Source organism: Centropristis striata, chromosome 4 (assembly GCF_030273125.1).
Source record: "Centropristis striata isolate RG_2023a ecotype Rhode Island chromosome 4, C.striata_1.0, whole genome shotgun sequence".
NCBI classification, from domain to species: domain Eukaryota; kingdom Metazoa; phylum Chordata; class Actinopteri; order Perciformes; family Serranidae; genus Centropristis; species Centropristis striata.
In genome coordinates, this window is record NC_081520.1 from 41,650,654 (window position 1) to 41,677,675 (window position 27,022).

Here is a 27,022-nt window from a genome sequence, read left to right on the forward strand (position 1 = left end):
GACATTCAATAAAAAAAAATGTTTGACTGAAACACAAGAAGAAAAAAAACTCAGACTCTGAAAACTCTTATTTCCAGTTTATTGCAATCCATGAGCTGGACAAAGCAGGGAGAAATTAATATCAGTTTTCACCAGTCTGTCTGTGCTTTGCGACTTTAAAACACGCTGCCTTTAAAAATACAAAATGTTATGAATCCAGTTTTCTTGCTTACAAAGCAGCACCCGGGTTTAAAACCTGAAAGTTTGCCTTTTTTTCCTTTTTTTTCTCTTTTTTTTTAAACAAATATAGATAATTTGTGGGTAAATATATAATACTTTGTAAACACTAAACCTCTGTCCCAGCATGTTTACTTTTCAGGAAGTGGAAAAATTGAATTCCTGAATTTGAATTCCAATTTCATGAAGTCATAAGTTTGCTGCCTGACGCTGCTGAAGGCGTCTTGACTGGTGCGTTCACTGACCGTCTGCCTACAGACAGATTTAGTCGGAGCACTGACTTAAAATCCAAATAAAACAAGGTTTCTTTGTAAACTCTCCATCTTGCATACAAAAGTTCAACCCACAAACCTCGTGTTTAGTGTAGCTAAATTACATTTTCAGCAAAGTGGCATTTTTGTATTCGATTATGCGTCATCTGCTGAATCATAAGACACAAAACTTCCAGTTGGAGGATCATGTGTGAGCTGATACATGAGTGAAACCTCACAAACAGACTTATCAGTTTAATCAGGTAATTCCAGTTTCATTTCACCCTTTCACATCACCGCTCTGCTGTAAAACTGTACAGATAACAAATTAAATTCATGTTAAACTTCTTAACGTCTGATTCTGTAAACCCTTAAAGCTTTACTCCCATCTTAAGACTTAAGCTCGATTTGTTCAATGGCTTTGTGAGGATCCATAGTGCAACAAATTCCAGACAAACATGGCCGCCAAGCTGCTGACTGCACAGTTCAATGAGAAAAAAACTTTCACTGCATTATCTTACAAAAATCCAAATTTAGAAAACACTTTTCTGCAAACTTTAGGATTATATTGTAAATCAGTTTCCACTTGGGTGAACTCTTTGGAAGAAAAATAGCAGGAGTCCACTGCACTGGAATATGGAAGCCCATTTCTGCAGAAGCGTAATGTATTCACGTCAGGGAAAAATATCTGTCTGTTTTTCTGAAGTAATGAGAAAAGGAAGAAAAACAGCAGAATTTTCGAGCAAAAAAAATCTGCTTTAGTTTTTCTGATAAACTTCTAATTCTGAGATAATTATCTCCTGAGATAATTCTTTTTAATTCAGAAAAACAGTGCTTTTTTTTTTTTCTTTCTCAAGTGAATATATTACATTTTCACAGATTTCCACCAGTAAAAGACAAGATGAAAATTTAGCTTTGTGATGAAAAAAATACCTGTAAGTATTTATGAGAAACTTTCCACCCCCCCCAAAAAGTTAGTATCACAAATAAAATAGAAACCTTCTCAAAAAGTACACATTTTTTGAGAGATTTTCTGATTATTTTGAGAATTTAGCTATTATTATTATGAAATACAAAGTCAATTTTTCAAGAAATGTATTTATTTCCAGATATAAGTCATAACTTGATGACTTGACTTGAGATACTAAGTCACTAGTTGGTTAAAGTTTCTCATTATAATGATTTTACGTGTTTTAATCACATTGGCGGGAATGGGCTTCCATACTGGAATGATCAAACAGCTCTTTAAAAACGCTAGGCACAGAAATTGTACAAACAAGGTAAGGAGGTTATATCAAGGCCAAAAAAAATTAAATAAAATTGTATTTACACACTGAGTTAGTTAACACGTGGTCTGACCAGTGTCTTAGTGTTACCGCATACTTAAACATCAAAAGTGGTCCGTGACAAAAAACCAACTCCTGTTAACCGACGCTCCTCGAAGGCTGCGTGAAAAGGTTTCATTCCTCTGGATCAGGTTGTGAGAGTGCTGTGTGCAACTCCAACCACCAGAGGGAGCTGTTCAGGAGGGAGAGGAGCTAAATGTGTCTCTGCAGAAAAAGACACATGAGACAAATGTGACGTTTCTGCATTCAGTCCTCCTCGTTTCTCTTCCTACAGCTCATTGCAGCTCATCTGTCCCAGGTTCCATGAATGCAGCGTAATGCATGAAGTCGTGCTTTGGCATATTCCACTTTGCAATCCTGCGCTTTTCCCCTCTTCTTCTTCTCACACAGGTACAATGGGATAAAGACACTTGAATGATGGCGTGGGTTATGAGAATCAAACCGGAAGCCATCTTCTGATCCTTCCTCTGAGTCTCAGTTTGTGTAATCTATCCTTCTCTTCTCATCTGGACAAATGTTTCATCCTTCTCTCTGATCTCCTCAGGGTGCCTGTGGGAGCATGCTGCTGAAGATGTCTATCAGGTTGTCCAGCCCCCACAGGTAGCCGTCCTCCCTGTTGCCCTCCACCCAGGGGGTCCTGTGGTCCAGGGTCCGAGGGCCCGGCAGGGGGACCGTCTTCCCAAAGTCGATCATCCAAACTCGGGCCTTCCCCGAGGCGTCGTGCACGAACAGCAGAGAGCTGCCCACCACCTGCGATAAGAAACCGGAGAGACAGGTGAGATGAGACAGGTGAGAGATTCAGTAGAGAAGCTACTGATGGATGATATCACAAAATATTCAACTGGGCCGACAGGTTTGTTTAGAAATGATGAAAACTGATGATGAGTGTGTCATTGTGTCTCACCTCGTGTGACCTGAAAAACTGCGACTGCTCCAGAACTGATCGAAGCTCCTCCAACCGCTGCAGGTGGAGTTTCTAAGAAAGTGAAGAAAAATAAAAAGATGTAGAGCATCAGAAACATGGTTTTCCACAATTAACTGTGAATCTAAAGCCTTTGAAAAACAGCGCTGTAAATATGAAGCTACTGCCAGATAACTTCGCTGAGCATAAAGACAGAAAATATAACATATAACATATAGACAGAAAACCTCCCAATGTCCAAATCATTTAATCCTTCTACCAACATCTCTAAATATCAATAATTAAAGCAACTATAAGAAGTTTTAACTGCTTATGAACAGTCTCAACTTAAAGAAAATAACTGATAAAAACATTTTTACAAGTAAACTAATAGATGGAGAGAATTGTAGGATTTTAAAGTATTCAGAACTGATCCTTAATTGGCCCTCTTCCTCCTACACAAGCATGTCATATGAAATACATTAATGTCTGAATTGACGTTGGTGGCTTAAACAAAGTTTACTTTGTTTCACCACCGTCATGTTACAGTTAATCTCACAAGCCACAAATAGACACATTGCGTCATTGCTATGCATCATGCAGACAGCTCGGTAGAAGAGTGAAAGATATTTTATCTTTCTTTAACTCAAATGCACGCACTAGCTTGATCAAGACCTTTTACGACATGAGGGGGCGGCTCACACAAATAAAAGTTCTTTGTAGTTTATTTAATACATTGTATCTTGTTTAATAGATATGAAAAAGGACAACAACTGTATGGTGTAATGGGAGGTAGTGCACCAAAATATGTCTTGCCCAACTTCCCATTTAAAAAATCCTCCCCTAAAAACAGTTATAAAACCGAGCTGAACTACTAATATAGTAAGAACTAGTTTAAATACCAGAATCTGAGTGTTTCCATCTACAAAGTCCTCCAGCGCCTGCATCACCTGCTCCCTGTGCTTGGTCTTCTTAAAGTTGGTGTTACAGGTTCCATCAGCTTTCTGTAGAGAAGAAGAAGAACATAAGATATCTTGTTCCTCTCTCTTGTGTTTCTAGTTATTTTGTGACCTGCATGAGGACAATAATTCAGTTTAGTAATTCATTTAAAGCTTCCTGTTTCATTCCTGTTGCTGCCTGTTGAGTATTCAGTGCAGAAGTAGATCGGTACATATTCTAATTCTGTATTTCTCGGAGCATGCAATGGAAAAAACAAACATGCCGATACTATCTTATAAATATAAACATCTCTGTCACAGCTCGGCTGGCAATACTTGCTCGACTGGAAAACAGTACGGGCTGCTTTAAATGTTCAGCCATGACATATTTCCATTCATGACTGAGTTCATGCAAATCTACAGTTATTGGTTCAGTGTAATAACAGCCCTGGATTTGTTTTTGAAAGAACAAACTTTATGTCTACACATCCAGAAACAAAACTATTTTCCTTTTCCACTCCAATGTGTGTGGCCATCCAGTGAACACACTGATAAATATTTACAGCCACTGATTGATTTACTTCTAGTAGAACTATTTGTTCTGAGTCATACAGCCAGGACAGCATGTCCAAGACGACCTCTGACCTTAATGCCTTCGATGCGGAAGCCGAGTGTAGCGGTGGAGCTGAGCGTCTCCCTCCACTGCATGTATCTGGGTTTGAGGACCCCCTGCTGGGCCCTCTCCTGCTCTGTGGGGGCCCCGGGGTCCACGGCCACCATCTTCTCATACATGTCCTTCCGCAAACGTGGACGCTCTCTGGCTTTTAACAGCTCCTCCTCCAAGTACGTCCTGGAAAGCAAAAAGGCCAGATATTAAAAAGTTTCTTTGTAATGCCTTTTTTTTTTTTTTTTAAACATATGTTTATTGCACATTTTGTTAATTTACAAACGGTGAACAACATAGAACAAGAAGGCACATACAAGAAAAATAATAACAATAATGATAGCAATAATTATGATTAAAAAATATATATATAATAATAATAATTAAATAACTGGGGAAAGAAAGAGAGAGAGAGAGAGAGAGAGAGAAAAATAAATGAAAAAATAAGTAAATAAATATATACATACTTATATCTATACACACACACAGATACATATACATGTCCGTAAAGCTCTAAATGTGTATGCTAAATCAACATAAAATAAAAAGATAAATAAATCTTCAGTTCAGTTTATCATTCTAGCCATCTACTTCAATATCATTTTTCTCAAGGAAATTACAGAAAACCTTCCAGATTTTCCAAAACTTGTCAAGCTTGTTTTTCAAGGTGTTTTAATGCCTTTTAATATTCTTCCCTTTTCCCCTTTCCATCTTTTTGCTGTTTTAATTTGATTTTTTTGTTTTGATTTTATGTTATTATTGTTATGTTATCATTACATTTTGCCAAGAAGGTTATGTTTTCTGTTCATTTTTTCATCTACTGGCCCAAATTGTATTTAACTGGTGAAGTGAGATTACATTTTGGAGCAGAATTGCATCATTGGGCGAATACACAAATTATTTTCCACTATTGTTAACATAGTGAGATAGCGCTCCATTCATGTGTTGCCAGAATAAAACCGGTGAGTGGGAGAGATCATTTAAATGCTTTAAACTCAGCAAACTGGACTAAAGTTTGGTACTTTTTTCATGATTCACCTGATCTGTTTCTGTTGCTCAGCATAACAAAAGTTAGAAAAACAATTCCTCAAACGTCCCAGCATCCAAGGAGCATGTGAATGCACCATTCAGTGTTCAGTCAAACCAAGCTCTTATTTTAAAACTGTGAAGCACTTTGTTGGCTACAAATAAAGCCATTACTTCCTACATACTTGCAGAAGTATGTAATTCAGAAAAGCACAGGAAAGTATCAGCTCCGCTCTGAGGACTTGTTTTTACTGACGGTGCCTAGAATCCGTTCTGAACTGGGGAAAAGGGCATTTAGTTATGCTGCTCCTTTTTCATGGAACCAGCTGCAAAATGCACTAAAACTTAAGGAGCTGGTTCCTCTAAACATGTTTAAATCCTTACTTCATGATGTTGAAGCTAGCTCTTCTGTCTCTACATGCTTTGTTTGATGATGTTCTGACTGTGACTCTATTTTTATGTTCTCTGTTGTTTTTAAATGATTGTCTGTAACTAACTGTGCTGCTGCCTGTCTTGGCCAGGACTCTTTTGTAAAAGAGATTTTTAATCTCAATAAGACTTTCCTGGTTAAATAAAGGTTAAATAAAAAAAATATTACTAGCATATACAGTGAAGTGATAGAGAAACAAATAAATGGTGGGAGTTCAGACTTAAATGTGTTTTTAATTTTGTATATCTTACAAGTAAAGGAGTGAGAATATGGAATAACTGCAGCGATGAAATGAAATCATGCACAACAATTGTTAAGTTAAAAAGGCTTATTATGAAAAATGATATGCTAAAAAAGTAGAGGTTGCAAACTGGATGAGGACGTTCTTGTAACTGCCTTCAGTGTTTTGATTTGTTTGTTGTTGTTTTTTTTGTTTGTTTGTTTTCTTTGTGGGAGTAATAGAAATTCTCAGATCTAAGTTGTTTGATATACTATGGTTGACTAATAAGAAAATAAGTAAATAAATAATAATAATAATACGTATTTATTTGACATTAAGTGGCGATATACAGAGATACAATTTCTTATTTTTGAAGTGTTGAGTATCAGGGGAGAGGCCTAGAGAAGTATTTTATACTTCAGCCTACTCCATTTTTTTTCGAACCAAAATGATATCAGGAAATGCGAATTGAATATTAACTGGTTCTTATTACTGTCTTATTACTTAAACGGGGCAGATGCATGTATATGTATAGGGCTTTATATACTGTATGTGTGTAAATGTTTATATGTTTATGTACATCTGTTTAATGGTGTCTATGTGAGTATGTGTATGAATATGTATATGCATCTAGCCTACGCTGTTGTTGTGGTTCGAAAAGAAGAATTAATAAAAATGAAAAAGCACAAGATAAAATGGCTTCTGCTGTCAATATGCTTTTGGAAAATGTTTGACCCCTTCATCCTGTGCTGAATCTTACCGGCTGCCCATCTTACAGTCCATGATGGAGGGCGAGTCGAAGTCGGCCAGCAGGTCGTCCATCAGGTTGTAGTCCTGCTCGTCTCTCTGCACCACGCCGTAATAACCAGGCACGTACGGCTGCAGAGAGTCCTTCATCAGCTGCTGGAGGCTCTGCTGCTCACACTCACAGTACTTCTTCAACAGGCGTCCGTACTCTCCGGCCTGGAAGTTACCTACGACAAGCAGACGGACACAATTAGAGAGCGAAGATAAAAAAAATGTTGTGCAGAGTTATGCAATGTTGTGCAACTATTTATGCATACCTGCATGGCCAGCTAGCTGCACCCATGGGTAACGCTTCTTAAAGGACACGACGAAGGGGGACCAGTGGACCATGGTCTTCAATTTCTGCCACGACTTATTCTGCAAAAAGAAAAACGACAAAGAACGTCATCCTTTTGTTATAAAAAGCTGTGGGTCGTTCGCACCAACGACAAAACTGAAGCTGTGACTAATCAGTGCGAGGGTTTCTTTTCTGCTCACGCTGAGCTAAATACAGGCGAGGAATTGATTATTCATTAAAGGAAAACACACCCTGTAGTGTGCACATACTGACACACACATTTCAGTAGACATTGGTCAGATCCTCCCCTGCAGCCAAGGCCAGGTGCACCACGTACCTGACAAAGCCCATTCATAAAACATTTACCAAGCCACCACGGTGCTGTCGTAAAACAGAGCCGCACTGTCCCAAACTGTCTGTGTGTGTGTGTGTGTGTGTGTGTGTGTGTGTGTGTGTGTGTATAATGGTTATCTGCGTTGGGAAACACCAGTGCAAGGACAGTGTGCAGCGGGTCTTTGACGTAAGCAATGTGAGAGGAACACGACATGGATTGATTAGAACAGCTGTTCTCAACCTTGGGGTTGGGACCCCAGTTGGGGTCGCGAGATGATTTCTGGGGGTCGCCAAATCATTTTGGAAGTCAGCTCTGTCTCCACTGTGTTAAAGTGTTTTAGTCTTTTTGGTCACTTAATGTCTTTTTTTTTGTAATTTTGAGTCTTTTTTTGTCATTTTGTGTCTTTTTAGGTCATTTTGTTTCTTATTTTGGACATTTTGTGTCTTTTTCTTGTCATTTTGTGTCTTTTTTTGGTCAATTTGTGTCTTTTTTGCTCATTTTGTGTCTTTTTTTATCATTTGTGGTCAATTTGTGTCTTTTTTGATCATTTTGTTTCTTTTTTGGGTGATCTGAACTTGGGGGTCGCGACTCAAAAAGGTTGAGAACTACTGGATTAGAATACGTGTGTGTGGGAAACCATAACAAACGGACAGCCAGTTTTAAGATGCAGTGGGAGTGTGTGTGTTACATTAGAGTAGACACAACAGAGCACAATATAAAGGACAATATAACTGAATAGTATTTCTATACATGCTCCTAGTCAACTTGCATACTTTCTAGTAATCCCTGCATGTTTTTGTTAACTCTATGCAAATATGTTTAACAAAGGAACACAGGAATGTGACAGAGAGGGAAAAATGGTTCATGTGAGTCATAAAATGCAGAGAGAATAATAATAATAAAACTTATCTTTTTATAACTAAATAACTTGTGTGAATGAGTGTGCTGCTCCCAGCCAGGCCTATCTCTGCCATGTTTACATGTCAGCCTATCTCTGCTCTCCTCTCATGCATTCTTTCCACAGCTGCTGTGTTGAAACTCTGTCACAATAAAACAGTCTTAATGCAACAGAAACTGGGGGTCTGTTTACACAGGGCAAGAAAAAACAGGATTTATTTAAATGTTAGGAGTTCTGTTTTGCAACTCAAAAGGTCTGAAGGCCTTGAATGTCTCAATCAGCTTCTTATGAGTGAAGTTTTAACTTATTTAGCTATGAATATTAGTTAAGTCACATCTGTTTTTAGATGTTTTAACTGAGCTTTGTGTCCGTGTGATCCAGGACATGTTGAATTTTGTCTTGATATTCCACATTTGTGATCTGATTTCTTGTTGTCTTGTTAATGTGTTGCTGCTAATGACATTTTTCATGGTTAAATACATTATAAATTAATAAAATGAAATACAATAGGTTATGAGAAATATGAGAAAAATGGTCTCTCATGTCCTGTAAGAGTTTTATAGAGATCCAAGTTGGGGGGCGTCGCCTGGTCCCTTTTTATTTTTAATTTTCCCTATTTTAACTTTTTTTTCCATTTATTTCATTATTATTATTATTACTATTATTTTCAATTTGATTGTAATGTACCTTTTAATTTTATCGGACTGCTGTACTTGTTCTGTCTTTAAAAGCAATAAAAAAGTTGTTCACAAAAAAAGAAATATGAGAAAAACTTTGACTTGATATGACATTTTCAGGACATTTAACCATTTTACAGTCCAGAATTAAGTCAGGAGCTTGCACTATACATAAGCTATTAATTGGTCACTTTTCCAACTTAAATCAAACAGTTGTGTTCTTCTTTTGTTTCCTTATGAAGGGGAATTGTGTACAACATGTGTCAGGATTTCAGGGAGACACAAGAGGCAGAGAGTAATGAGAGAGTATGAGACATTGTGGTCTGAGACTCTGATCCCATCAGCAGATTAACCCCGACATGATCTCTGCCGCCTCCAGGGCAAAGAACCACGATGCAAAACGTGCAGCTGCTTTTCACCACATTCAGCACGTTTTCTATGCTAGGAAGCCTTTCTGGATTATGCTTTTATTTTCTAATATGTTCCTCGAAGACTACCATGTGCTGATTTCCTGATTTCCCAGTTCTTTATTTCTTGGCAGTGAGCAGTTCCTCCCAGAAGTCAAAAGGCTATCTCCACTATGATATTTCCTCTGCATTGATGGAGAGCAAATCATCTGATGTCAAAATCATGTCAGAGAAGAGATGAGAAGTTTTGTTTTGAAACAAAATTTTGAACTGAGCCATGTTGGTTTTGAAAAAGCTGACTCTTCAGAATGTAACAGATCATATGGGGAGATCTGAAATGATCGGTTACATTCTGAAGAGTCAGCTTTTTCAAAACCAACATGGCTCAGTTCAAAATTTTGTTTCAAAACAAAACTTCTCATCTCTTAATCCTTCACTCAAACTACTGCTGTCTAATACAACAGCTGCTATAAACTCAGTGAGCAGTTCCTCCCAGAAGTCAAAAGGCTATCTCCACTATGATATTTCCTCTGCATTGATGGGGAGTGTGTTGTTTATGCATACCACCATTCTGTGCTTTATTTATAGCTGTATTAAACTGCAACCTTGACTTTAAACTCTTGAGAAGCTGAAAATACTCTGGAAAAAAAAGACTACACATTTGCAAGCCTTTCCAGTACCTTATCATCTTTTCCCTCTTTACAACATGATAGCACACAGAGCAGAAACATGTCCCCTCTAACCTTATAGCACATAAAAAGAACAACAAGCAGTCCAGCATCAGACACTCCACCCGGTTAGTACAGTACAGTAAACTGCTGCCAGTGTTTGGCCTCCAAAGTGCTGCTCTAAGGGATAATTATGAACCTGTTGTTTAAAGTTCACAACACTGTTATGTGTCGGTCTTTATGCCTCAGTACTCAGATCTAAGGTACTTTTTCAGTACTTAACAGGATCACAATATTTTGCTCTGAAATGCATTTTTTGCTGTGATAAGTGTGTTTGATTAAATGCAAATATCATGACTCAGGGCATTGAGATGCACGCCTCCAAGTATGATTAGATGATACAGAGCTGCAGGAATTTGCACAAAAACCTGGAAACAAATTAGCTTTGTCACACTTCTGTTTTTTTCATGTTGAAGTTAAAGGTTTTTCTTTATTATTGATTTTTGGTCAGATGGCTAAAATCCTCAAAAAAGATTAAGAGATTTCATTTTCATATTCTATTACCTAAAAAAGCCAAAACATAAGACAGTTTAAAAACAAATATAAAGACATCATCTTTACAAAGTACAGAAATTTAGAAAAGCCTCTGTAACCTGGACATATGTAGACTGTAGTTTTGTAATACACATGGTAATTGTATTTATGTTTATAATATTTATATATACATATATATATATATAGTAATTTACAATATACATGTATAGGTATTTACAATGTAATATAAATTGTTTATAGTATATATATATATATATATATATATAATTGTTTATAATATTTGTATGTGACTATATTGATTATTCATATATATATATATATATATATATGTATATAGATATAGAGACCTGTTAAGGGGTAGGACTCGATACGTTTTTTTACTTCTTCCTACTCCCTTTCGAGCTTGCAGAAAGTGTCTGTTTTCTCAATTGTTTTTGCTTTTTTGCTTTGTTTTTATTTATTCATCTATTAATATTTAAACTTGTTTTTTTTTTTTATTTGCTTGCATGTTCGAAATAAAGACAATCAATCAATCAATCAATCAAGTATGTAAGTAAATACCCCACTTGTGAATTTTGAAGCTTTTGTGCTATATCAGATTATATCAGGAGGTTCTCAGGTAAACCAAACATCATGTCAGCTTGGTGGCGACATTGTCAAGTCAATCGACCGTAACATGCAGAACAAAAACATGCAGGAATCATGACGTTTTTTTGCGACAGAGCCTATTTTCTGCAACAATCCAAAATCTAATTTAAAAACCCTATTGCCTTTTTGTAGAATAAACCAGCGATGCGATGCTAACATCGAAGTTAGCCTACAAAAGTACATCATTCCTGCAGAAACTCTTTCAAATGATAAATGTTCTGTGAAAGTGCCAAACACTGAAGCTTCCTGCCTGCTGTCTACTGTAGCTGCTGCAGAAGATCCTTTTTAAGAAACCACCAACACTGTCCAGAAATAATCTCCTGATATAACATCTGCTGTGGACAAAATACAAACCACAGTTTCTTTTTATTTGGCTATTATTAGCTTCATTTGTCCTCAGCGAGTCCACACTGTCAAAAATAATCTGTTAAATTTACGGTAAAATACCGGCAGCTGTGGTTGCCAGAATTTTACCGTAAAAATGACAGTGAGTGGGTTTTCTACTGTAAATTTAAATGTAAATATCAGCAAAAACTGTAATTTAGACTGAGTAGTCTGTTTATTTAAAGGTAATTGTGTCCTTGAGACAATATGGTATTTCTCCATTCATTTTACATGATTTTTAAAAATATTTTTACAGTAAAACTGTGTTTTTCAAAAGTTTTGTTCTATTCTGTGACAGTAATTAAAAGTGTCTATTATGGTGATATGCATTTTTTTATTTTAGGCCGTATTTCTCATGCAATTTGACAGCATTTTACTGTAATTTCTACAAACACTTTTTACAGTCCAGGAGGGCTGACAGGTGAAGCAGACACTCCATCTGCAGCTTCTCTTCTTTCACGTCTCTCATCCTCATGCCACCAGCTCTCTCTCTCTTTAATTGCTTCCAGCTGACAGTTTAATGTGTTGCCTCTGTGGGGTCAAGAGTATCTGACTAAAATTACCAGTCACAGCCAGAGCTAATGCTGCTAATGGAGGTGAGAATCTATATTTTAAAAGCCTGTTGTGTCTTTTCAAACTGAACAAACAGCAGAACGCTGCTACAGTCTCCTCTGCCTCTTCATCCCACTCACTGCAGCTTTTTCAACACTGGGGTCACGTTGCACCTCTCACAGTTCAACCTCCACCATCTCCATCGCTTTCTTTTATATAACTCGCAAACACATAACAGAGAGGTCTTGTCATCCTTGTGTTTTATAAGCTTCCTCTTCATTCCGCAGCACTGATGCAGATTGATGTGGCCCAGTTATTTATAGTTTCCCTACTTTAAATCAAATGAAAGTCCTGATTCTCTTCGCCACTTTCTCTCAATCAATGTCCCCCCAGAGCCGTTTTCTTTACTCTTATCACGCTTCCATCTCCTCTCATATTTGTCTGGGAAAGTCTCTGGTGTTCGTTATGAAGCAACACACACACACCCACACACCCACCCACCCACACACACACACACACACACACACACACACACACACACACACACACACACACACACACACACACACACACACACACACACACACACACACACACACACACACACACACACACACACACACACACACACACACACACACACACACACACACACACACACACACACACACACACACACACACACACACACACACACACACACACACACACACACACACACACACACACACACACACACACACACACACACACACACACACACACACACACACACACACACACACACACACACACACACACACACACACACACACACACACACACACACACACACACACACACACACACACACACACACACACACACACACACACACACACACACACTTCTGCTGAAATCCCTCTGTGGTTCACATGATGACAACAATGGCCAAAGTGAAAGAACAATGTGTCTTTACAGGGACCCCTTCTTCCCCTTAACAACATATACCCCCTTCACAACAATACTGTTAGAATTAATATGATTAAGGGGGGAAATAAGGATAATCACTGGAAAATTGTGATTGAAACCATTATATTGAAGTATTTACTTAATTATTCGGCTAAATACAGCTACAAGCAGTTTCTTAGTGTCAAGAGTCATCAGCTGAAAGTTATGTTTTTAACTATTTACAGCTAAACATCAATAATATATACAGTGGAAACTTTCTTTTTTTACAATTATTTTTCATCGAGTATCAAAGGTAAAAATTCAGCACATCTTCATATTACAGTTTGTTTGATATTTTACGAAAACTTAAGCACCATTTCTCATGCATTATCCTACGAATGTCCAGGAAAACTACCTGCAGTAAAAGTATTTGGTTAAGGGTTTAGGAAAAGATCATAGTTCTGTTTGATATAACACATCTAGTATATAACTACCATTAGTTACATAAGTAACATGGGACACAAATAGTGGACTGACTTATATAAGTTTGTATGACCCATTTATCCACCTCATGAGTTTATCATTTACCTTAGAGGCGCCTGAATCACGGCTCACAATTATTTGGGTTAGATACAAATTATAGTGCTTAAAATGTTGTATGCATGCATAGCATATACCTTAAACACTTCAAACTGTAAACTAATGATGGTTATATAAGAGCAGCTTCATGCTGGTGCGATAAGCTGTATGTTTTACATTCAATTTGCGTATGATCCGATTAGTCGACTAATCAAAAAAATAATCGGTGATTAGTCGACTATCAAAATAATCGTTTGTGGCAGCCCTAATACAAACACTAACTGAAACACTTTACTTTATTATTTATGGACGCAATTTATCAACTGTACACCTGGTTGGCAGTTTATTAGGTGCACTTGGCTCAAACTACTGCTGTCTAATACAACCGCCCTGCTATAAACTCTCCTAGTGAAGGTTATAATGTTTAGTTTTAGCTGGCTGTTGATTGGTTTTAAGGCTTTAGTTCCTGGTGTCGTTGATTTGTAATGCAATAAAAGTGAGAGATGTTGGTAATATTTACCTTATCTTTACTGATATTAGTGAAGTAGACAGAACATTAGTTTTAGCAGAGTTTACCTAATCAACTGGCAGCTGAGTGTGAGAAAATAACTGCTTGCATAAAGAAGTAGAGCCTGGAGCCTGGAGCATGCTGATCCTGCTGGTTTGGCTTACTGGCTTCTTAAGCCAGATAGAGAGAGATCATCAGTTACACAGGACTAACTGCATACTGTCTGCCAAACCACTGTCACGTGCTGGAACAGCAACAAGACGCTGGGTTATCAATCAATCACATTACATTTGAATACACAAAACTGTCACCTGCATTTGATGTAATGTGCTTTCATATCACCTGTCTGAGCAGCGTGATGCTTGCAAATAAACCTGGCAGCCTGCATGGCTGCTCTGAATACAATTAGCCTTTCTCCATGTCTTACCTGGCACACAGAGCAGTAGTGGAGGAGGAGGCAGGCACTGACACATGCACACACAGCCCCGGAGACCAGGCGGGAACGCAGCCAGCCCAAAATACTCCGTACCATCAGCACAGGGTCTCCACAGGCGAGCGCTGCCAGAGCCGAGTGCCTCCCTGTCGGACTCAGATCCTCCACAATCATCTAGAAGCTCCTGTAGCCCGCCGGCTGCTACCTCGGGGCTAACGCTCCCACGTATTCCAGCTATTCACCCTCGCTGTTAGCTGGAGCTTGGGAAATAACACTCCTTGGTTATAAGCTCACTTACTTCTCACTCTGACCCCCTTCTCTTTCTCTTCAGCCTCTTTTTGTCATCCCAATCCTAGTAGCAGTTTCTCCTCTTTCAACATGATGTCACTCCTCCCTTCCTCTCTAACTTTCTCAGTAGATCTTCTTTGCTGTCATCAACATGCCTCCTGGCCTGACGCTGTCATTTTACTCTCTTTCTACTATCTGCCTGCTTGAACTAGTCCCCCTTCGTTTTACTTCCTGCCCTCTCTCCCTGAAGGCACTAACCTCCACACAATGAGCTGTCTTCTCTTTTCCTTCAGTCTCACCTTTGTTCTGCTCCTCTCTCTCTCTCTCTCTCTCTCTCTCATCTCCTAATCCCTACAGGCCTATCCTGAGCCCCACGCTGAGCCAATCTCCTGCCAGAGTCATGGGGGTAGGGACAACTTCCCATACCTCCCAGTACTCTCCTTTTGTCTGCATGACAAATTCCTCATTACAATGTAACCTACAGGCAGGTGTGTGTGTGTGTGTGTGTGTGTGTGTGTGTGTGTGTGGAACCTGTCAGGCGACTATCATCAGCTACAGAGTGACTACATGGCGTACGTTGAGGGTGTTTTCAGGTACTGTCACAGCTCTTTTCTCAAAACGACTTCACTTAAAACCACATCCCTTTCCCTTAAGTTCAGTGTTCAAGCAGCTCAGCTGTGATGAGCCACTGAACAAACAGAAGATGAAAGAAAAGAAGAAAAATTCAATTTAAATGTCTTCTTCTGTGATTAAATTTCTTATTTTAATGTATTTTCTATGAGTTCTCTGTATCTAATGTGGTATAAGATGGCTTTTTAACGCTGCGTGAGTTTTGTGGTCCTCTGTGTCTTTTATTTATTTAATTCATTTTACTACTTTTAACTACGTCTTTTATTTTATTTTACTATGTTTATCTGTTTGATTGTATTGTTTTATTTATGGCATCATTTTAGATTTATACACTTTTTATTTATTGCCGATTGGTATATGGAATTTTATTGTTGATTTTATGTACAGCACTTTGGAGACGTTTGTGTTGTTTAAATGTGCTATACAAATAAAGGGGGATTGGATTGGAAGATGTTCCTCTGTATGTGTATTTGTACAGACTGAGTTATGCCACTTATCAAGGAAAACATAAAATATTTACTGGTTAAATCCTCCCTAACGTGAAAATTAGTTGCATTTCTTTATTTGTAAATTAAATTTGTTTAGGCTGTCTGATCAAAAAAAAGATATTTAAAAAAAAAAACATGTGACAGCTGGTTTTCACACTTTTTTTTCTATAGTTTAGACAATTATTTATGGATGAAATGATTAATTGAACATATAATGAACCAGATAATAAATAATGAAAATATGTTAAAGCTGCAGCCCTTATATTACCTTCAGAAGTCACGTATTAGTTAAAAAAAAATCCACATGTGCAATCCAAGTGTTACATGATGCCCAAAATATGATAATATAACATTCACAGAGTCTACTATCTGCCCTTTGAGTACTTTTACTTTTGATTTAGAGTACATTGTACTACTTTTACTTTTAAAAAAAATGTTTTATTGTTGTTTACACTTAAAGAACATACAATCATAAAGAAAGAACAGAACAAGAAACAGTTAAAGAAAATGCAGGAAAGATCAAACTACTACTTTTATACTACTTTTACTTGCCTTTTTCTTATAATAGAGTATTTTATGTATGTGTAATTAGTATTTTAGGACCTGAATACTTTCTCCTCCACTGCTGTTGGTGTTGATTTATATATCATGCTGTTTAAATAATGTCAATTTTAAATATGACAGAAAGCAGCATGGACTGGATTTCTTTCTCTTCTTTGCGTTGTATCATGGATTTTATGTATAAGAGCTGTGGGAGTGATGTGTGGGACTTGGTATAATGCGTATCGCGGAAAACAAGTCTGCAATTGTGGCTCATGTGAATAAGCATGCAGAAATATCATCACGTGTAGGCAACGTGTTCGTAGTTTCAGTGTATTTTTCTGTCTATTTTTTGACTAATTTTCCTCTTGTTTTCTGTTCCACTGTATGTCTCATTGGGGTTTCGGGGCAAAAATTTCAAGAGGGTAGAAAAAGTGTCTCATAACCTGCTAAATAAAGTATAAAATAAAATGTGCATTGTTGGTTGCACAGACATTTGAAGGAATTTACATCTAATAACATTCAAATGTCAGGGACAGAGTAGATACTGTCTGCGTGAGAAAGAGAGAACAAGACAAGGAGAAAAAAAAAGAACCATATATGGCAACAATGTCGCCTAGCAACCGGCTCTGCCTTCAGCCCAATTTTCCATGACACACAGTGAACTCTGAATGCAACGCTGCATCGCTGTATGTGTGAGCGTCTCTGTGAGAGAATGCATGTTTGAGCAAGTATCTGCTCTTCACACAGAGCGTATGAACTGTAACAGGTTTGTCCAGGAGCTGACAGCATGGCCACAGCCTTTAACGTCAATAACAACAAACACAAACACAAACACGCCCTCCTACTGTATGACGGGAAAGAGTCACAACAGGACAAAACGTGCCCATTAAGACACAGCCCTTATCAGAAATCACTGACCGGCGTCATCTTGTTTATTACAACAGCTCAAGTGCAACTCCTCAGGTTGCTCATTTCCTGTCTGTCAGGAAATTACACTGTCCACTGACCTCTTATTTCAAATGATCATTACTGTAACTAGCAGACGATCAATACGTCCGTCATGTGAAGAAATGTAACACAAACATAAAACACAGACCCAGGAGAGATATTACCAATGCAGCAATGGAAGTTCCATTCTTATAGTTCAATTTATTATAGTTAAGAAATGTAAATGTTGGCAATCCTGGTACTCACAGGAAAAAGCAATTGTTAATAAATAAGGACAGATAGTAGACATAGAAAATGATAATCCTGTCAATAATCAAATTAATAGAAAAATATTCAGCAATTATTTTTACAACTGATTGTTTCAATCATCTTTCAAGCAAAAACTTCCAGCATTTTTAACTGGTTTCAGCTTCTTTTATGTGGCAATGTGCTTCTTTTTATGTTTTTATGTCATTGTTATTCAGCTAAATCAAATCTTTGTGCATTAGGTGGACCGACAAAACAAAACATTTCAAGACGTCACGGTGGGTTTTAATAAATGGGTTCTCTTTTCTACATTTTAGGCAGATTTATCAATAATAATAATAATAATAATGATCCTGAGAGGCAGCCAATACATTTTAAATTGGTCATCTGAACCTTTCAGATATTGAGTTTAAATTTCAATTTGTTCTTTAGGTTAAAAGATTTATGTTGTACCTGACTGGATATGATGATTTATGCTCATTTACATTTTAAGTACACTAAGAAAGTTGACATAACATCAGGAGAATGAAGTTCAGCTTGTTTTTTATATTTGTGACATGTTTTGCCTGTTCCATTGTTCATTAGGTAATTGTGTAGATCTCAGCACACTCACTCTGATAGACCTATTATTACAAATACAATACAAATACATTTCTACCTCACAATGATCATAAAGGCTTCAGTTGTGGTGCCTCTAAATGGTCCAAACTGATAAGATAAAATGCTTAGCCGTCATTTGATGTTAAACACAATAAAATGTAGTTTGGCAGCAATCCGCTCTGCTTAGGAGCATATATATATATATATACACACACATATATATATATACACATATATATATATATATACACATATATATATATATATATACACATATATATATATATATATATATACAATATATACACACTACCGGTCAAAAGTTTTAGAACACCCCAATTTTTCCAGTTTTTTATTGAAATTCAAGCAGTTCAAGTCAAATGAACAGCTTGAAAGGGTACAAAGGTAAGTGGTGAACTGCCAGAGGTAAATAAAAAAAGGTAAGCTTAACCAAAACTGAGAAATAATGTACATTTCAGAATTATACAAGTAGGCCTTTTTCAGGGAACAAGAAATTGGTTAACAACTTAACTCTATGGAGTCTCGGGCTATTTTGTCCATTTTTGAATTCTTTTCATGTCTTTGTAAGTCATTTTGTGTCTTTTTTTGGTCATTTTGTGTCTTTTTTTTTGTCATTTTGTGTCTTTTTTTAGTCCTTTAGTCCAACATAAAATGTGATTTTGAATCTTTTCTTTACTTTCAAAACACTATCATGCTCAATAAAGAATTTTAAATGTTGCAAATGTGCATTAATTTCAGAGTACACTGAGACATTAAACTGCATCATTTTCAATTAAATTCTGGAAAAGTTGGTGTGTTCTAAAACTTTTGACCAGTAGTGTATATATATTCATTTGCCATATGTAGATGGCTTCTACTAAATCACACTGTAGTCACATTTTTCTGTGTTATGTCTTTCACCTTCTCTGGAAAAGAAAAAATACCAGACAAGGGTGGAACTACTATGGGAACGTAGGGCTAGATTATTAAGATTATGAAGAGATACGGGTACGACTCCTGCCAGGTTTCTGTGTTTCAGTCTGTGAATATGAATGGCATGCTGACAGTTGAAGCTCTTTCAACAACATTTCAACATGCATGCTAGGTGACGTGGCCTACAGAGAAAACCTGGACATTCAGGATTCACACATCGCTCAGATGAGAAGTGGAGACATCCTGTTTTAAAGACTCGTCTCATTCCAAACATTTCCAGTCACCAGTGCATCATCAGAGCCTCCTGACTGGGGGGGGGGGGGGGTCACAACTTCCTACTTGGAAACTTTAAACTCCATGTCATGTCTGGATGAGAGGAAAACCCCAAAGCATGAGGGACAGTAAACTAGCTTCTAGATTGCTGTGATAGCATCTTTGTACATGAATGGTACAGTGCTGAGCTGTAATGGGATGACACATTATTTAAACATGCGTTCAGACATTGTTTAGGTGGTCCTACGTCTGACCTCAGCAGCCTTGTGATGGTGAGTAAAGGGACAGAGGCTGGAGATAAGAGGCAGTTTCCTCTTCTTTGGTTTTATTATAGTCATGTGTCATTATCAGGGTGGTGTGAGTCCAACCGTTTAGGCTTTGAGACATTAGATAAACACAATTTACTGCTTTCCTCATTTCAGTTCAGTTCAGTACAGCAGTCACAAAGAGATCCACCAAAACCACATGAGGCACGTGCCGTGCACCAAACCTAACTGGCTGGGCCTCATTTTTGTAATTTGCACAACACAAGGGCCATCATATCCTGGAATTAACTAGCTTAAAATATCAATATAGACACAGTTTGAACAGCTTCTGCAGCTCTGACCCCGACATTACACTATAGCCTGGTGATTTGTCCAAGGTGACATCTGGCAGCCCAAATGAACTGACAGTGACTGATGTAGGGGTCATTATGCATGGGTATTTAAGTACAAGAAGCATGAAACAGTCAATAAGAAAGTGGATGTTTGCCTTCATGCTCATCATGTTGTTGGCCTGCATGTCCCTGTATGTCTGCATGGACTTTACATTTTAACATCATTTCTATTTTACTGTTTTCTTCCAACCGGTTCTTTTATGGCTGTGTAGTCATTTTGCCAAAATGGCCTCAAACTGCATGCCTGCCATGGTAAATGGTCAATTGTGCAATATTTACATTTGTCATATTTTTGGTAGCCAAAGCAATAAGACCTGTTAGAACAGTTTAGAGTTGCACAATTTGGAGAAAAAAAATCCCATCAAACTGGGATTATCTCAACTGCGATATGATACATAATATTAGAGTAAATAATGATTTGTGCATCATTTTTTTCTTCTCTTTTTAAAAAAATAGAATTTGCAATAGTTCATATTGCGATTTCGATACGACTTGGATTAATTGCGCAGCCCCATTACAGGTGACAGCAAATAATGGTGTTGTTCAAACATTTCAAGCATGTTTTTGTTGTGGGAAACATGAAAAAGACACTCACCCCTGTCCCGTCCTCTGGGCTGCACAGAGACCGGGCCGGGGACAGACTGGACTCGATGTCGCTCCCGGTGAAGTCGTCCTCGGACTCCTCGAAGGACGAGGCGGAGGACAGGCCGATGGAGGAGGAGTTGGACAGCTTCCTCGGGGAGCGCATCAGCGCGGGGGAGCCTCCACAGCCGCTGTCCGAGCAGGGGGACTCATCATCCAGGTGAGGGTCCAGACACGACCCGCTGCTCAGCAGGGCCGGGGTCCCCTGGCTGCGCGTCGGGCTGGGGTCTCTGGTTATGATGAGTTTGGGGATGGTTCCCGGGTAACTTTGGCCCCCCGGGGGCCCCTTAGGAGCCGGATCAGAGTCGCTTTCAACCGGACAACAATTGTTTTGCTCCCCGGCCGCTTTGGGCCGACATGACGCCGTGCTCACGTCACTTTTAGTCATTTTATCCTCCGCGTGATCGCTGGTGACCGACAGTAGTCCACTATCCAAAGGTTGATCCGGGGACACGCTGGAGACCGAGTCTGGGTCAGAGTTGAGCACCGGGGCTGGACTCGTTAATCCCCCAGTCTCAGTCACAACACGGTCCCGGTGGTTTGGCCCCAGCGGCTGGTCTTCCATGGCCCTCTGCGGGGGATCCGAGGCATTGTCCTCTCTGCCGGGTTCCGGCTCCTTGCAGCCCGCTCCGCTGTCTTCACCGCTCCGCGTTCCCAAACGGGACGCATCGGAGGAGCCCGCCGCTGCCTCCCGGTTCACGGTGTGTTGGCTCGCTCCGGTGCTACCATCGAGGCCGGACGGTGTCTGAAAACACCCCGGGGATGCTCGGTGCTCCTCAGCCGCCGACACCACCTCGTCCCTCGGCAACTTTCCTACTCTGTGGTCGCGGCGCGTCGCTGGATCTCCGGCTCCGTTTCCGCACCCCAAATCCGCTTCTGTTTGGCTCGAGTCTCTTTTTCTCCTTCCCAGGCACGATAACACTTTATTTTTCATCGGATTCCTGTTCAACTGCTCGCCTCGTCGCTTCTCCTCGCTCCTAAACCTGCAGACCCGGAGCCGCTCGGTGGTTCCTCCTGTTTTCCACTTGGCTCTGCCTGCGGCGGTGCTGTGCGAGAGATCCGAGCGCGTTTGGCCCATCCTGCATGCCGTAGTAGTAGCAGCGAGCCAGACACACCCTCAGTGGTCGAATTTGAAAAAGAAATGAAACACTTAAATGTGACTCCTACAGTGTACAGTAACTCATTAGTCACTGAATCCTCTTATGATGCCTTGGGGAATTTAAATTGCTCCATCTCCTTTTTTCCACCTCGAATCTGTGGGAACAAACCGGAACAAACAGATGAATGATTTAGTACACACAATAACTGGATGAGCAATAGCCTGCTGTAACAACACACTCCCTTCATTTAAGTCCTTTATTCAGGCTGATAGTGTAATCATTAACAGCACACACAAAAGAACATTGTTAACAGCCCCAGTAAACACTGCTGACTGGTATTAATCACAGTTTCTGGCTCAAGAATGTCAATTTATCTGTGATTAATCAGCTCTGAATTTCTGATATTATTTACTTGAGCCGGACAAAGAAATGGACACAGGGAAAGTTAAACACGTTGCCCTTGCACAGAGAGTATATTCACAGTTAAATATGATTTAATAAGACATTAAAAACAAGTTTTCAGGGAGTTTCAGGCTCAGTTTCACCAGGCGGTTAGTTAGTCAGAGTAATACTGCCCTCATGTGTCTGGACACTGTGCTCATGTCCAAACAGTCTGGTTCTATCACTACAGCACTTTCATTAAGACCCCAGTGGCTACCTGTAGGCTGTGTTGTTTCATTAAAAATGCCAAACAAATATTGCCAATATAAAAAGGATCTGCAATATTGCTGTGTAAAAATAAGCATTCATTTGTCCAAATCCAACGGTTGACCAGAGCAGTAGTTCTCAACCTTTTTGAGTCGCGACCCCCAATTTAACATGCATGTTGTCCGCGACCCCCACTCACTGAACACAATCTCACCACACAGTTCAGATCACCCAAAAAAGAAACAACATGACCAAAAAAAGGAAACAAAATGACCAAAAGAAACACAAATTGACCACAAAATGATCAAAAAAGCCACAAAATGACCAAAAGAAGACACAAAATGACCCAAAAAAGACACAAAATAATCAAAGAAGACACAAAATGACCACAACATGATAAAAAAACAAACACAAAATGACCAAAAAAGGAAACAAAATGACCCAAAAAGGAAACAAAATGACCAAAAGACACAAAATGACACAAAAAAAGACCCAAAATGACCAAAAAAGGAAACAAAATGACCAAAAAATACACAAATTGACCACAAAATAATAAAAGAAGACACAAAATGACCAAAAAAGACACAAATTGACCACAAAATGATCAAAAAAAGACACAAAATGACAAAAAAAAGAAATTAAGTGCCCAAAAAGACTTAAACACATTAACACATGAACACTTTAACACAGTGGAGACAGAGCTGACTTCCAAAATGATCTGGAGACCCCCAGAAATCATCTCGCGACCCCAATTGGGGTCCCGACCCCAAGGTTGAGAATAGCTGGACTAGAGTATATACACTATTTTCAGCCTATCATCCTATCGTAAGGATGATTGTCATTATTATTAATCTTTTACTTATTTCAGAGTTAATCCAGTTGCTTGTTTTGTCACACACTGTGTCACACATGCTGGAATATGAAAATAAGATACAATAAATACAAACACAATGTGGGGTTCAACTTCTATGTTTGGTCCTAGTTGACAGAAAAATACTGTCAGTAAAATGAAAAAATGAAAGGTGAATGATAAATTCCTGCAGGCTTATCACAAATCTACAACCTACTGACAGCTTTTCACAAAGTGCTGTTTTCACATTAATGTTTTACACACAAGATTGCAGCTTTACTCGCTCTCCTCCTGTTAAAAAACACACTCCGTCATTTTAAAGGCCACACTGTACTGCTTCCTGTAAAAATGTGAAGCATGTTACATCAGACACACTGAGCTACTGAGTTATTTTACTGTGACAGCACTGCAGTTAGGAAGGAATGCTCTCAGAAAGGAAACAAGACAGGAAGGATAACAATGGAAAGAACAGCTCATAATGAAACACACACACACTAGGGTACATTCTTGTGTAATCAAAATCATAAATAATCATATGTAATGACTCACACTGGAGGAATGACTGAGTGTCTTTAACCATGCTGACACTGAATGGATTCTTTTAACCCTTTATCAGGCAAAGAACTATATTTGGTAACTTCAGGTAATATTTCAAGAAAAAAGTTGCAAATTTACTAGATTAAAGTGGCAAATGTACAAGAAAAAAGTTGCAGATTTACGAGAAAAAAGTGGGAAAAAAGCAACTTTTTTCTCCCAGATTCACCACTTTAAATCTCATAAATCTACACATTTTTTCCTTGTAGATTTCCCACTTTAATCTTGTAAACTTTTTTCTCAAAATATTATTTTCGTAGGGTTAAAGTGGTGAATCTGGGAGAAAAAAAGCAGTTTTTTCCACTTTTTTCTCGTAAGCCCGCAACTTTTTTTGCTTAGATTTGCCACTTTAAATCTCTTAAATTTGCAACTTTTTTCTCAAAATATTACCTGAAGTTACCAAATACAGTTCTTTGCCTGATAAAGGGTTAAACACACATGCACCCATCCACACACAGTGACACACACTTTATGGGAGAACACTCCTTGGCAAAGATCTATGATTACGCAACAATAAATCCATTTATCACTCACACACTATCATCATCTGGCATCTACTGGTGTATTCTCAGGAATACATGTTGCAATGTAGGAAACACTTTTGTATTTTTTGTATTAAATGTCCATTCTTTTTTAAATTAGGGCTGGGCAATATATCGATATCACATCAATACTGGGATATGAGACGAGATACGGTCTTACATTTAGGAAATCATGTTGTATTTTGCATGAAAAGGTTGGGTGGACATCTCTTACAGTAAGAGTTTTTATTTATTTGTAAAACTCTCATATATCACCTTTTCATGAAACTGTCTGAAAGTCTTTAGAACTCTTACTCAAGTGACCGACTAATGCTTGAAGTTACGCAAGTAAGCACAAAATTTGGGGAAACTGCTTTTAGTTTTTCTGCCGCACACACTTTCTACAAAAAACCTTCAAAGTTAACACAATGGTACCTACAGGTCCATTTAAAACCACAATTACAAACTATTGTTTTTACAATCTATTGTTTTTAATTGTGCTCTGTTGTTGACTTTTGATTGTTTGTTTTTCCTGTTTGATAACTTCATTGTGTTTTTATGATTTGTTGTAATTGTAGGCAAAAAATGAGTTCTCGAGATTGAATAAAGATTAAATTAAAATATATATATTGCAATGTGGCATAGATGCGTTCTTCCTGGTTTAAAGAATGTTCAAACTTTTACTTTTTGTCTTTATCCACTTTGTCAGAATATTCACATTGCTGATGAATACTTATCAAAACTCTCATTGATGTAAATATTTTGTGAAGGCACCAATGCTGAAACCCCACAATATCAATATAGAGGTATATGATATAATAATAATAATAATCGCACAGTCCTGCTACTCTGCATCGGTTTAAGGGTGGTTCAGTCGAGAACAGTTTGTTTTAAGAATGCTTCATGTTTTGATGACAGAAATGTTGCCAGATCAATTCCAAGTGCTACATTTTCTTAAATGTACACATTTAGTTACATTTTAGACACAAATTGACAGTAAAAAAACAAACAAAAAAACATACTATGCTTCTAAATACAAACAAATAAAAAGGAATAAAAAGCAGTAGTTCATTTGCTGGGACTTCGGACCGGAGACAGTTAAAATCACATTATATAGAGGAATAAAAATGTCCATAAACTCACCAGACAGCTAGTTGCTCCCTATGGTTCCTCCTGGTGTGTGAAGCAGCTGTTAAAGGCTGCAGAGGAGTTTCAGAATAAAACACAGTGAAGGATGTGTGTGTGTGTGTGTGTGTGTGTCTGCGGCTTGTCTGCTCCGCTAGCTGTGTGTGTGTGTGTGTGTGTGTGTGTGTGTGTGTGTGTGTGCAGAGCTGCTGGAGGATCAGCATGTGGTTGAAAAGAAAAGAGGAAACGCTCGTTAAAAAACAGGGGCAGGTCTCAGTTAGCGTCCTACTGCAACTTTCAGGACTCTCAAACTTACAACTGGCTCCTGAAGTGACGCAAAGCTAACGTTAGCTTCTTAGCTAACTGACAGCTAACGGCTGGTGTTGAAACGCAAATATGTCCTTAAAGATTGTATTGAATAGGTGACTGAAATATTTGATAGCTGAGAAAATATATTAATAACCAAATTAAAGTTTTATTGTGTCTAGCAAAACGTCACCACGCCACATGAGGCTGGCCTGGCAAGTGGGTTTAAATGTGCTGCCTTTAAATGCTCCTCGGAATTTCCAAGTGTAGGCATTCAAAAGGGATCTATTTAATATTGTCATAAATGCAATCCCCCTAGGTGTAATTATGTTATTTAAAAGTACATTCATACAAAATCCATCATTATTGCCTTTTGATCTAACCAAATTTAAAATACATGCTCTTTATTTCAGAAATAAATCATAAATAATCATATGTAATGACTCACACTGGAGGAATGACTGAGTGTCTTTAACCATGCTGACACTGAATGGATTATTTTAACCCTTTATCAGGCAAAGAACTATATTTGGTAACTTCAGGTAATATTTCAAGAAAAAATTTGCAAATTTACTAGATTAAAGTGGCAAATCTACAAGAAAAAAGTTGCAGATTTAAGCGATTTAAAGTGGCAAATCTGCGCGAAAAAGTAGCAGATTTACGAGAAAAAAAGTGGGGGAAAAAGCATCTTTTTTCTCCCAGATTCACCACTTTAAATCATAAATCTAGGCATTTTTTTTTCACGAGGCTGGCCTGTCAAGTGGGTTTAAATGTGCTGCCTTTAAATGCTCCCAGGAATTTCCAAGTGTAGGCATTCAAAGGGGATCTATTTAATATTGTCATAAATGCAATCCCTCTAGGTGTAATTATGTTATTTAAAAGTACATTCATACAAAATCCATCATTATTGCCCTTTGATCTAACCAAATTTAAAATATATGCTCTTTATTTCAGAAAGAAGTCGTATCAACTCCATATGT

The 27,022-nt window shown here is 38.2% G+C and overlaps 1 protein-coding gene across 1 annotated transcript; it reads right to left on the reverse strand.

The window, feature by feature from the left end:
- Positions 1 to 62: 62 nt before the first annotated feature.
- itpkcb (inositol-trisphosphate 3-kinase Cb) lies at positions 63 to 25,903 on the reverse strand. The gene is made up of 8 exons (XM_059331021.1): positions 25,755 to 25,903; positions 20,852 to 22,152; positions 7,057 to 7,156; positions 6,753 to 6,966; positions 4,298 to 4,502; positions 3,617 to 3,718; positions 2,718 to 2,789; positions 63 to 2,563 (listed from the first exon to the last, which is right to left on the reverse strand). The coding sequence occupies exons 2-8, from the start codon at positions 21,974 to 21,976 to the stop codon at positions 2,354 to 2,356; spliced, it is 2,028 nt and encodes a 675-aa protein (XP_059187004.1). The 5' UTR covers positions 21,977 to 22,152; positions 25,755 to 25,903; the 3' UTR covers positions 63 to 2,353.
- Between the last annotated feature and the right edge of the window lie 1,119 nt (positions 25,904 to 27,022).

Coding starts and splice junctions, on each gene's coding strand:
- itpkcb (XM_059331021.1), bottom strand. CDS start 21,976: ATGGGCCAAACGCGCTCGGATCTCTCGCACAGCACCGCCGCAGGCAGA. Junction 6,967..7,056: donor GCAGCTAGCTGGCCATGCAG/GTATGCATAAAT, acceptor TGCTTGTCGTAG/GTAACTTCCAGGCCGGAGAG. Junction 4,503..6,752: donor GACTGTAAGATGGGCAGCCG/GTAAGATTCAGC, acceptor TTTGCTTTCCAG/GACGTACTTGGAGGAGGAGC.